Source organism: Pan paniscus, chromosome 11 (genome assembly GCF_029289425.2).
Source record: "Pan paniscus chromosome 11, NHGRI_mPanPan1-v2.0_pri, whole genome shotgun sequence".
Taxonomy (NCBI): Eukaryota; Metazoa; Chordata; class Mammalia; order Primates; family Hominidae; genus Pan; species Pan paniscus.
The window spans coordinates 1241981-1254739 of NC_073260.2; the positions used below are offsets into that span (position 1 = coordinate 1241981).

General features: G+C 49.9%; 1 protein-coding gene across 14 annotated transcripts in view; it reads right to left on the reverse strand.

Moving 5' to 3' along the window:
- CACNA1B (calcium voltage-gated channel subunit alpha1 B) overlaps positions 1–12759 on the reverse strand; it is a 253949-nt gene that overhangs the window by 25896 nt on the left and 215294 nt on the right. For 12 of the 14 annotated variants that reach the window (XM_055117377.2, XM_055117381.2, XM_055117380.2 and 9 more), the window contains 2 exons: positions 7741–7868; positions 1095–1191 (listed from right to left, as the gene is read on the reverse strand). In XM_055117377.2, coding sequence (XP_054973352.1) covers positions 1095–1191; positions 7741–7868 — 225 coding nt within the window. Of the gene's footprint in view, positions 1–1094; positions 1192–2703; positions 2801–7740; positions 7869–12759 lie in introns of all 14 variants that reach the window. The other 2 variants (XR_008626611.2, XR_008626612.2) reach the window with 2 other exon arrangements.

Sequence of the window (12759 nt, forward strand, 5' to 3'; positions counted from 1 at the left end):
CCACTTGGCTCCCACAGGCTGCACTGAGTCGGGTGACAAAGACCTAGAGTCAGGGCACAGAGACAGTGTGGACAACAGCTGTCCACAGCACCAGAGATGAAAGCTCTGGCAGGAAGCTTCCTCAGACAGACTCAGGAAAGTCTTCCTCAGGGAGGATCAGGAAAGCTCTAGGCACGTGCTGGCTGAACCACAGGCCGTTTGCCGGAGAGCAGTGGGGGCCTCAGGAGGGCTCTTGAGTAGGTGGGTTGGGGCTGGGGGAACGAAGGTGCTTACACATGGAGGGTATGAGGTGGGACTGGGGACAGCTGGGCAGATGGAACAGTTTTAGGGCTGGGCCATGTGACCTGCTTGCCCACCCAGGAGGGAGGCCTGGAGGCATCCCTCGATTTACCCCCTTCTTGGCAACTCAGCATCCCATGACTCCTGGGCCCCGAGGCCATCCCCATCCTCCAGCAGCCCTCTGAGGCCCCAGGAATAATAGCAAGATGCCTCTCCCCAGCACCCCTTTCCTTCTCAATGCCACAGTGCCTCTTCCCCACCATGGAGCCTAGAAAGTCCCTGGAGACTGCAGCCTGGGCCCAGGGAGCCTCTGCACTTGCTGAGCTGGGGAGGGGGTTGTACAGAAGCACCAGAGGCCCTGCAGGCCCCACTTGCCCCCAGGGCCAGACCCAGAGGGCTGGACAGCTCCATCCATACCAGGGGCTTAGGGCTTTGTTCTGAGCCCAGAACAAAAACAATCTCTGTCAAACAAGTGGTCTGTCCCCTCATTCCTAGGAAAGGAAGGGAGGGAGAAAAGGCAGGGAGGAGGGTCTAGTTCTGTCTTCCTGAGCCTCCAGGGGGCTCTCAAAGGGGGCAGCTCAGGTTGTGGGGACAAGAGGCCAGTGAGACATCATGGTGGCCACATCCCTCTGTCTGGGAAGGAAGCTGGGATGGGGCTGAAGAGAAAGACACAGTGAGGCGGCCGGGGGCGCACAGCAGAGCGGCAGACAGACAGCCAGGCACCCTGAAAGGGAGAGGAGCTGGGAGAGCCAGCAAGCACCCCTCAGCAAGCACACACAGCCTCCTGGGGGGCGGGTTGCAGGGTCAGGGTCTACCTTGTAAGCAACTCGAGCAGGGCATTTCTTCCCCAGCCCCAGAGGCGGGGACATGTGTTTCAGCATCTCAAACATGTCATTGTAACTGATGCGCCCACTGGAAACCCGTCCCAGCGAGGCCAGGGCACAGTGGGGTGGTCCACAGGAGGAGCGGCAGCAGGAGGGGAGCGGGGAGGGGAGCGGGGTGGGGGGCAGGGAGGAAGCAGACAAGAAAACAGAGCCAGTTAATCAAAGTGTCGGATTCAAAGCCCAAAATCAAAATAAGTAAAATGAGGGATTTCTCTGCTTGGCTTGACCCCCTCCTGGCCCCCCACCCCCGAGCCTCACCTCCTCACTCCAGCCCCACGCGGGGCAGTGGGCGGGGGTGGCGTCTGAGCTAATGAACATGGAGGGGTGAGGAAGGGCTGCATCGGGGCGGCTTTGGGTTGATAATTTCTGATTTTACTCTTTTAAAAATCACAGTGAATGCCAATCAGAAAAGAGCTGGTCCACCCTGCCAGAAGAGCTGGCAGGCAGGGTCAGGTGGCAGATGAGGCAGTGGCTGAGAACCACGGCAGAGACATCAGCTTTCCTCACGGTCAGATTTGCTTCCAAGTGAAGCTAGAGGCTAAAAAGGTGGAGAAGATCTGAAACAAACCAGAAAACTGAAGAGGGAGCCCTGAAGCTGTACAGCCAAAACCTAACCTTGGGGCAAGTCCTGCTTCAAGCCCAGAGACGCCCGAGGCCAGCCCAGGGCAGGGCTGCTGCTGGGGCTCAGGGCTGGGTGGGAAATGGGAGACTGCGGGAGGGGGTAGGAGCTGGCAGGACATGGCAAGGTGGCCACCTTGCACCAGCTCTGACAGCAAAGAGGCAGGTTGCAGGATCTAGGAACCTAAAGGCTCCGATGACAGAGTCTTCCCAAGTAGAGAGGCCACGAGGCCTGGGGCCTACCTCCAACCCTGGGACACCTGCCTGTGGGCTTGGGGTCCTAGAGACACAGCCAGATTCAGGTGGCCCAGGAGAGAAAGGGGACAGCCTCTTCCTGGCAGATGGATCTGCTCTGGGGCCTTGCCCTCCTCCCACGGTTCCAGACCAGGGGCTCCTTGGCTGAGCTGAGCGCATCACTCCAGAGGCAAAGCAGGACGGCTTGTCTTTGGCCCCCACTCTGCCTCTGCCCTTTCCTCCCCCAGGGACTGGAGAGCCACTGGGTTACTGGGCTCTTCCGACCCAGAGGACAGCTGCTCCTGGGAGGCCTGTGCCCGTGCTCCCTTCCTCTGGGGCCCTCGGCCTTTGGCCTGACCATCAGCTCACTCTCGAGAGCTCGGAGGAAAAACCGGGCAAGTCGGCTGCTTCCTTGATGCAGGAGGGACCTAGCCCCCATCTCCCACCCAGCTAGCTGATCCCAGCCAGAAAGCTTTCTGTGCACTCTCAAAAGGCTGCCTGTCCCCAGCCAGCTAGAAGGGTCAGGGGAGATTAGACAGGGAACCAAAGCGTCCAGGAGGCTGGAGTGCGGGGCAGGACAGGAGGAAAGAAAGGTGAGGCGTCGTCATTCCCAAACCAGGCAGGGAGTGTGTGCTGTGTGCGTTTCGGGCAGGGAAGTATGTTGGATGGAGGCTCTGAAGTTGCAAACCTTGTAGGCCAACCTACGAGGGCAGTTCTTCCCTAAGCCAACGGGTGGCGCAATACAACGCAACAAACTGTACATATCCTTATAATGAATCCGGCAACTGGAAAGGAAATGTCACAGGTTATGGCAACAAAGGCAGGATGGAGCCCGACCCTCCCGCCCGCCCAGCCTGTGATGGGAAGACCGACCTCGCGCAGGCGTGGCGGCGGAGGTGAGGGGTGCACTGGACAGGTGGCACCTCGCTGGGGTACTGGGGCTTGGAGCTCCCCGGGAGGTGTGGCAACCCCAGCGAAATTTCCAGAGCCCGATGTGTGCAGGAGCCGCTCCACACAGAACACTGCCCTGCCCCTCCCTCTCGGTCAGCTCTTCCTCTCACTCCCTGAGTGACGATGCTCCCTGGGCCTCCCAGGTCAGCCAAACCCTCTGACGCCTGGCTTTCTCACCACCACAGCAAGGCAGGTCTGCTTCTCTATCACAGCAACCTCAGAGGCCCATACCCATTTGCCTCCTGACTGACCCTGTCTCCCTGAACACTCTGTGTCCTCCCCTGGAAGCCCTGGTCCAGCTAAGGACCTCCTCTCATCGTAGGCTGGCATCCTTGGATCACCACCAATGCTCCTCTCTCCTACAGTGTAGCCCCCTCGGTCCAATCAGCTCCAAATCATGTTGAATTTCCTTCTGTAAAAGGGAAGAAACAGGAAGCCCCACCTCGGCCTCACCAAAGATGTTTGCTAAGGTTGTTGCAGCCAAGGGACCACCACGGGGGGCTGGACACACGTGAGACCTCCCACCCTCCCCAACTGTCCCTGCCCATCAAGCCCAGGTGAAAAGTGTGGGCCTGACACCATCACTCCTCGATTCAAGGACTGTACCCACTGTCTATAAAGCAAAATCAAAGCGACTTGTTTAACCAATTTCAATGCCTTTCTCAAACGGTCTCAGCCTTCCTTGCAGCCCCTCTGCAATGCACTCTCCTCTCCAGCCTGACAGAAGCCACCTGGCCTCCCTCTTCCCTCTGCCCCACCTCCCATCCCCAGCTCAATCCATCCTATTTCTCTAGTGCTCAATCCTTCCTATTCCCTTAAGTTCAGCTCAAATGGCACCTCCTCTCATTCTTCAGGCCGGACATGGCCTCTCCTTCCTCAGAAATGCCCTGGCCTTGAGCTACAGTCACCATGTGGTCTCACTGCCAAGCCTGGCTGAGTGTTCTGACAGCATGTGCCTGTTTCACCTTTGGGCCCCTGCCCCAGCACATGGCAGATGCCCAGGAGATGTTATTAGACAGATGGGTGGACACAGAAATGAGCAGCCAGATTGCTGCAAGAAGTGTGACTGCAATTCTCCTCTCAAGTCGCCAGGCTTCACACCACAGGGTTGAAGCAACAACAATACGAAGGTTGGGAAAAGCAGCACCAGGGTGAACAGTTTCGTGCCTTCAGAATACACCCACACAGGCACATGCGCACCACAGGCACGTGTACACCACAGACATGTGCACACCCACAGGCACACACATGCACACCCACAGGCACACACATGCACACCCACACAGGCACATGCGCACCACAGGCACACACACACAAAGGCACATGCACACACAGGCACGTGCACACCACACGCACACACAGGCATGTGCACATCCACAGGCACACACACGCACACAAAGACATGTGCACACCACAGACACACACGCACACACAGGCACATGCGCACCACAGGCACACACACAAAGGCACATGCACACACAGGCACGTGCACACCACACGCACACAAAGACGTGCACACCACAGACACGCACACACAGGCACATGCACACCACAGGCACGTGCACACCCACAGGCACACACAGGCACATGCGCACCACGGGCACGTGTACACCACAGACGTGCACACCCACAGGCACACACAGGCACGTGCACACCACAGGCATGTGCATACCACAGGCACATGTACACCACAGACACACACGCACACACAGGCACATGCGCACCACAGGCATGTGCACACCCACAGGCACACACAGGCACATGCGCACCACAGGCACGTGCACACCCACAGGCACACACAGGCACATGCGCACCACGGTGGCACACACACAAAGGCACATGCACACACAGGCACGTGCACACCACAGACACGTGCACACCACAGGCACACACAGGCGTGTGCACATCCACAGGCACACACACGCACACATGGGCATATGCACACACACAGGTGCACATGCCATTCATACACACATCCACATACAACCACACAGGCATGCACGCACATTCAGTTCACTTGCACACATATACACACAGGCACACATATATACAATATGTGCACACCCAAACGTCAACATGCACACACGTGTGTGCCTTGTGCATGCACATGTGCACGAAACACACATGTAGACATCTGTGTGCATGCATGCACAACACACATGTACACATGCACAGAGTGCGCATGTGGTCACACTGTGCAAACACGCATACAACACAGCCATGTACATGCACACATGTCCTGTTTGTGCACACATGCACAGTCACACATGTGCACACACAACTCAGGAAATCTCATAAAATTTTGTTGTTGTTTCAAAGTTTCTCCCAAAGAATGAGGAGCCATAGAGTGGTCCCCTGGGAAATGACTACATCACTGCGTTTGTCACAGAGGCTACCAAAAAGGCTCAAGGTGCCCTGTGCTCTGCTCAGGACGCAGGATCCAGGCCCAATCTGCTCAGCTGCCTCTGCTGGGCCCCTCAGCCTGTCCTGGCCATCTTGGGCTACGTAGGGTGAGCCCAGGCTGCTCATGGGGGCAGAATCATGTGTTGCTCACAGGTCACGTCTGTGCTATCTCAAGGCCCGCAGGTTTTGTGTGTTATTTTGTGCGTGCTATCTCTGGGGTGAGGCCTGTATTCTGTTGTTTACTCTTCAGTAAGCACTTCTCACATCCCCGACTGCCTATGTCTTCTAAGGACCCCTGCTCTGAGACTCTGGCTTTGGTATGGTACCACTGTGCATGGTAACCAAGCTACCATCTGGCCCAAGTCCACTTCCCGTTCTTCCTGCCTCTGCTCTTGCCAGCGGCTGACTGTGGAAGGCCCGGATGTAGCTCATAAAGATTGGGGAATGTTGTCATCCTCTCACAGGCCTTTGTTGATCTGCCTTTGCCCTTTAGTACTAACTACATGCTATAAAGTATCTCTGTTTTCTGCAACACAGTCTCCTCTAGAAAAAATACACCCAGAAAAAGCAGCGACTCTCTAAACCACACAGTCAGGGTGACCTGCCTAGAATTCACCTAAATCCTGCCTCGGCTGGAGTCTCTCCTGCCCTTTGCCTAACAAGGTCTAGGTCTTCAATGCGGTCAGTCTCCCCCAAGTCGACTGGGCTTACTTGACCACAGGTCCTGTGTGAATGTGCCTGAGCCTGTCCCTCCCAGCATGAAGTAAGTATCACAGGGCAAACATATTGCTGCATCGGACATGACAGGGTTCTTGCAAGCCACGGAAATTGTCATATACACTGTGAAACACAGACAATCTCTACGTCTGTTTTGCACTGCGTAAAAACTGTATATTTCCCACTCAAATGAAAAACACCCACAGAGATGCTGTGGGCCTGGAAGAGCCTGGACAGGAGAGGCCCCATCCCAGGGCCCCCGATGCTGCCAGTGGCTCTGGACCTTGTCCAGACTGGGAAGGGCCCGTGCAGCACCTTCTGGATCCTCACTAGGAAGGTGGGGGTGCTCCAGGGAGGCTGAGTGGAAAGGAGGGTGGGGAAGTCTAGTCGGGCTCCCAGGCCTTTTGTGTCTGTGGAGGGCTCCCTCTGCTGAGCTGCAGTTTAAGCAAAACCAGGCAGAACCCAGGAGCTCTGTGGGCAGTAGGACCTCACCATGAGGGGTCTGACCACGTCCTGCCGGCCCTCCCCCAGCAAGGGCACTGGGGGCAGAGGAGTGCGAGGGGGCCTGGGCAGGCTGAGGAGCTGAGAGAGAGAAGGCAGGCCTCGGTGGCACCCACGGTTCCCTCATCCCCCTAGGGCACGGGGAGTGGTGGATGTCTACGCACTCACTGAGAGCTGCTCATCCACGATCATTTCCTGGGCACACGCTGTGAGTGAGGTGCTAGCAGGCCTAGTGGCCTTGCTGGGAGCAGCCCACAGTAGACACTGCTTGAGTGAGCGAGCAAGTAAATGAGGAACGAGTGATGGAAGGAATGGACAAACAGAAAGATGGAGAAGCCATGCTGCCTGACCTGTCTTCCTTCCCGAATGAGCTCTCAGCCCTGCTGAGATGCCATGCTGTACGGGACCCCCATGGATTCTGATCTCAAACAGCTTCACCTTCTGACCCAAACCATGCCCTTCATGCGACTCCTCTTCTGTCTGGAAAGGCACCACCCCTCGCCTTTGAAACAAGTAAACCTTTCCCACCATGACAGATGATAGACAAGGGTCTTAAACACACTACAGCCTTCCTGGTAGCTCATCTGTCAAAAAAGTTCACCAAGCACCCACACTATATGCAGCCTGGGCTGGGGACACAGAGGTGCATGTTGGCCCCTGTCCCCAAAAGAAAGAGCAGAGGGAGACTCCTGAGCCCCTTAGGGAGAGTGTCCTAAAACCCTACATCGAGTCTCACAAGGACGTTATGGCTGTGCTGTCTCCACACACCCTCCCACAAGCCCTCCATGAGCCCGCACATGACGGGCCTTGAAAGAAGACAGTAAATTTCAGCAGGAGACCTGAGTCTCACAAGCCCCTTGAAAACCTTCCATGACTCCTGGTGCCTCCCAAGGAACTGAACTCAAGGTCTCAAAAGACCCTTATCACTTTATGCAGTCCGGGCCACTGCGCGAAGGCACACGAGACGGAAAAGGGAGGCGCTGCTCAGAGGGGACACCACTGCTGCTCTACACGAAACAGGACAGATCCCTAGGCCCCAAACCAAAACCTGAGGGGGTGCTCACTTGAAACATGTCTGAAGCCACCAGGCCCATCCCAAGATCTATGGGTATGGACCACCCCCAAGGACCACAGAGCACCAGGGCTCACTTACCACGCAGCCGGGTCGTATTCAGCCCAGACCCGGATGAACTCATCCAAGTGGTGAGGACCTAGGATGGAAGAGTCCCGCGTAAGGTACTCAAAATTGTCCATGATCACAGCCACAAAGAGGTTCAACATCTGCAGGACAGGAAGGAGAACAGGTAACGTAGAGAGACCTCAGCCTGCCCTCCCCGCCGCCCCCCACCCCTCTCCAGTGTGTGTGAAGCTCTCAGGATAGCAGGGGTCACTCTGATTTAACCAGCACATGCCCGACCTGCTCTCCCCATGGGACTTCCAAGACTTCCTGCCTTCACGGGGTTCTGGAATCCACATGCTAGTGTCTTGCCCTATTTCAGGCCCCGGAGTTTCCTGTCCATGACCCTCCCTTCCTCTCTGTGATCACATTGTCTTTCCCTCTCAGACTGGCCTTCCGTGAAATCCGTGACTTGCAGTTAACAGTTTGGACTCTACGGGCCAACAGTTTGGGTTCTTATTTTAAAATTAAGTTTAAAGTCCCACAACATACAATTACCCATTTTAAAATGTACAGTTCAGGGGCATTTAGTGTATTCACAATATTGTGCAACCATCTCTCTCATTTCAAAACTTTTTTCGTCGTTCCCGAAGAATACCTCATACACATTGGGTAATCACCACCCCAATCCCCGCCCCCCCAACCCCCTGGCAACCACCAATCTCCTTTCTGTTTCTATGGCTTTGTCTATTCTGGAATTTCACATAAAGGAATCACACAATATGATTTGATGTCTGGCTTCTTTCACTGAGCTTAATGTTTTCAAGGTTCATCCATATTGTAGTATATATTAGTACTTCACTTCTTTTTATGGCTGAATAACATTCCAGTGGCAATACACCACATTCATTCATTCACTGATAGGCATTTGGGTTGTTTCTGCCTTTTGACTATTATGATTCATGTTGCCATAAACATTCATGTACAAGTTTCTATGCAGATACATCTTTTCATTTCTCTTGGGTATATACCTAGGAGTGAAATTACTGGGTCATATGGTAATTCTATGCTTCATTTTTTTTTAGGAACTGCCAAACTTCTTCCACAGCAGCTGGTGCATTTTACATTCCTACTGGCAATGTACAACAGTTCCTCCTTCTCCACATCCTTGTCGACACTTGTTATTTTCAATTTTTAGAAAAATTAGTGTTATAGCTGTCATGGTGGATGTAAAGAGGTATCTCATTGTAGTTTTGATTTGCATTTCCTTGATGACCAAAGATGTTGAATATCTTTTCATGTGATTGTTTGCCATTTGTATATCTTTTTTAGAGAAATGCCTACTCTTATCCCCTGCCATTTAAAAAATTGAGCTGTTTGGTTTTTTGTTGTTGAGGTGTAGGAGTTCTTTATATATGCTGAATATTAACCCCTTATTAAATATGTGATTTGCAAGTATTTTGTTCTGTACATTGTATTTCCACATATTTGATAATGTCCTTTGACGTACAAAAGTTTTAAATTTTGATGTAGTCTAATTTATCTATTTTTTCTTTGGTTGCTTATGATTTTGGTGTCAAATCTAAGAATCCATCACCAATTCTGAGGTCCTGAAGATTTATCCTTTACGTATTCTTCTAATAGTTTCATAATTTTTGCTATTCTATTAGGTTTTCGATTGACTGAGATAATTTTGTATATTGAGTGAGGTAGAGGTCCAACCTCATTCTTTTGCATGTGGATATCCAGTTTTCTCCATATTATTTGTTGAAAAGATTATTCTCTCCCTCACTGAATTATCATGGAAAGAAAGACAATTCTTTCCCCCATTGGCACAACTGTCAAAAGTCAATTGAACACAGATATTTGAGTTTATTGCTGGACTTTCAATTCTACTTAATTGGCCTATGTATCTATCTTTATGCCAGTACCACATTGTTTTGATTACTGTAGCTTTCTAGTACATTTTGAAATTGGGAAATGTGTTGTTGGAATTAGTTTGCTAGTATTTTTGTTGATGATCTTTGGATCAATATTCATAAGGGATATAAGGCTGCAGTTTTCTTTTCTTGTGGCATATTTGACCATGATATAAGGGTAATGCTGGCCTCACAGAATGTGTTAGGAAGTGTTTCCTCCTCTTGTATATTTGGGAGAAGTTTGAGTGTTCACTTTCTTCTTCTTTTTTTTTTTTTTTTTTTTACTGTAGTAAAGATACATAACAAAAAAATTTCCATTTTAACAATTTTTAAGTGTAGAGGTCAGTGGCATTAAGTATATTCACACTGTTGTGCAACCATGAATACCATCCATCTCCAAAACTTTCTTCATATTCCCAAACTGAAACTCTGTATCCATGAAACAATAATTCCTCATCCATCCTCCCCTGGAAACCACCATTCTACTTACTGTCTCGATGAATTTGACTACTATAGGTAACTTATATAAGTGGAATCATACAGTGTCTGTCCTTTTGTGACTAGCTTATTTCACCTAACATAACGTCTTCAAGGTTTATTCACATTGTAGAATGTGTCAGAACTCTCTTCCTTTTTAAGGCTGAATAATTATAGTCCATTGAATGTTCATACATTGTTTACCCATTCATCTGTTGATGGAAACTGGGGTTCCTTTCTCCTTTTGGCTATTGTGAATAACACTGCTATGAGCATGTGTGGACATATATCTGTTGAAGTCCCTGATTTGATTTCTTTTGGGTCTATACCAAGAGTAGAATTACTGGATCATTCTGTAATTCACTTTTACTGATATTTTGAGGAACTATCATACTATTTTCCACACCACCATTTTACAGTCATACCCACCAGTGCACAAGGGTTGAAATTTCTCCACATTTTTGCCAATATTTATTAATTAATTTAATTAATTTATTCATTTTTTTTTTGAGATGGAGTCTTGCTCTGTCTCCCAGGCTGGAGTGCAGTGGCGTGATCTCAGGTCACTGCAGCCTCCACCTCCCAGGTTCAAGCGATTCTCTGCCTTAGCCTCCTGAGTACCTGGGATTACAAGTGTATGAGACCACACCCGGCTAATTTTTGTATTTTTAGTAGAGCCAGAATTTCACCATGTTGGCCAGGCTAGTCTCAAACTCCTGGCCTCAACTGATCTGCCTGCCTTGGACTCCCAAAGTGCTGGGATTACAGGCCTGAGCTACTGCACCTGGCCTATTTTCTTTTCTTTTCTGTCTTCTTCTTCTTTTTTTTTTTTTTTTTTTTTTGAGACAGAGTCTCACTCTGTAGCCCAGGCATGATCTCGGCTCACTGCAACTTCTATCTCCTGGGTTCAAGCGATTCTCATGCCTCAGCCTCCTGAGTAGCTGGGATTAGACATGTACCACCAGGCCCAGCTAATTTTTGTATTTTTAGTAGAGACAGGGTTTTGCCATGTTGGCCAAGCTGGTCTTGAACTCCTGAACTTAGGTGATCTGTCTACCTCGGCCTCCAAAAGTGTTGAGATTATAGGTGTGAGCTACTGCACCCGGCCTATTCTCTTTTCTTTTTCTATCTTTTTTTCTTTAGTAATACCAATTCTACTGGGTGTGAAGTGGTATTTCACTGTGGTTTTGATTTGCATTTCCCTAATTATTAGTGATGTTGAATATTTTTTCAAGTGCTTATTGGTCATTGTATTTGGAGAAATGGACATTAATCACTTGTCAGATGAATAGTTTGCAAATATTTTCTCTGATTCTGCAAGTTGTCTTGTCACTCTGTTGATTATTTCACTGGCTGTGCAGGAGCTTGTTGCAGGAAGTCAGGGACCCTGAACGGAGGGATCGGCTGAAGCCACAGCAGAAGAACATAAATTGTGAAGATTTCATGGACATTTGTTAGTTCCCCAAATTAATACTTTTATAATTTCTTATGCCTGTCTTTACTGCAATCTCTGAACATAAATTGTGAAGATTTCATGGACATTTATCACTTCCCCAGTCAATACTCTTATAATTTCCTATGCCTGTCTTTACTTTAATCTCTTAATCCTGTCATCTTCGTAAGCTGAGGATGTATGTCACCTCAGGACCCTGTGATGATTGCGTTATCTGTACAAATTGTTAGTAAAACATGTGTGTTTGAACGATATGAAATCTGGGCATCCTAAAAAAGAACAGGATAACAGCGATTTTCAGGGAACAAGGGAGATAACTATAAGGTCTGACTGCCTGCAGGGCCGGGCAGAACAGAGCCATATTTCTCTTCTTGCAGAAAGCGAATAGGAGAAATATTGCTGAATTCTTTTCCCAGCAAGGAATAACCCTGGGAAAGGAATGCATTCCCAGGTGTAGGCCTACGGACCGCTGCTCTGGGATTGTGTGCCTTATGTGGTTGAAGACCAGGGATGAAATACGCCCTGGTCTCCTGCAGTGCCCTCAGGCTTGCTGGGATTAGGAAACTTCAGCCTGGCAAATTCTAGTCAGACCGGTTGTCTGCTCTCAAACCAGGTTTCCTGTTAAGATGTTTATCAAGACAATGAGTGCCTAGTGGGACATGGAACCTCATCAGTAATTCTAATTTCGCCCTGGCCTTGTGATCTTGCTCTGCCTCTCTGCCCTTGTGATCTTTTATTGCCCTTTGAAGCATGTGCTCTTTGTGACTTACTCCCTGTTTGTACCCCTCTCCCCTTTTGAAATCCCTAATAAAAACTTGCTGGTTTTGCAGTTCAAGGGGCATCAGAGAACCTACCAATAGGTGATGTCACCCCCGGAGGCCCAGCTGTAAAATTTCTCTCTTTTGTACTCTTTCTCTTTATTTCTCAGACCAGCCGACACTTAGGAAAAATAGAAAAGAACCTATGTTGAAATACTGGGGGCTGGTTCCCCCCATAGGAGCTATTTACTTATTTAGTTCCTTTTTTTAAATTCAATCCCTTTGCCCATTTCTTTCTTATAAATTTTTCTTTTGCTTTCATTATTTTTTTAATTGACATGCAATAATTGTATATATTTATGGGGTACAGTGTAATATTTTGATACATGTATACAAATGTGTAATGATCAAATCACAGTAATTAGCATATCCATCACCTCAAACACTT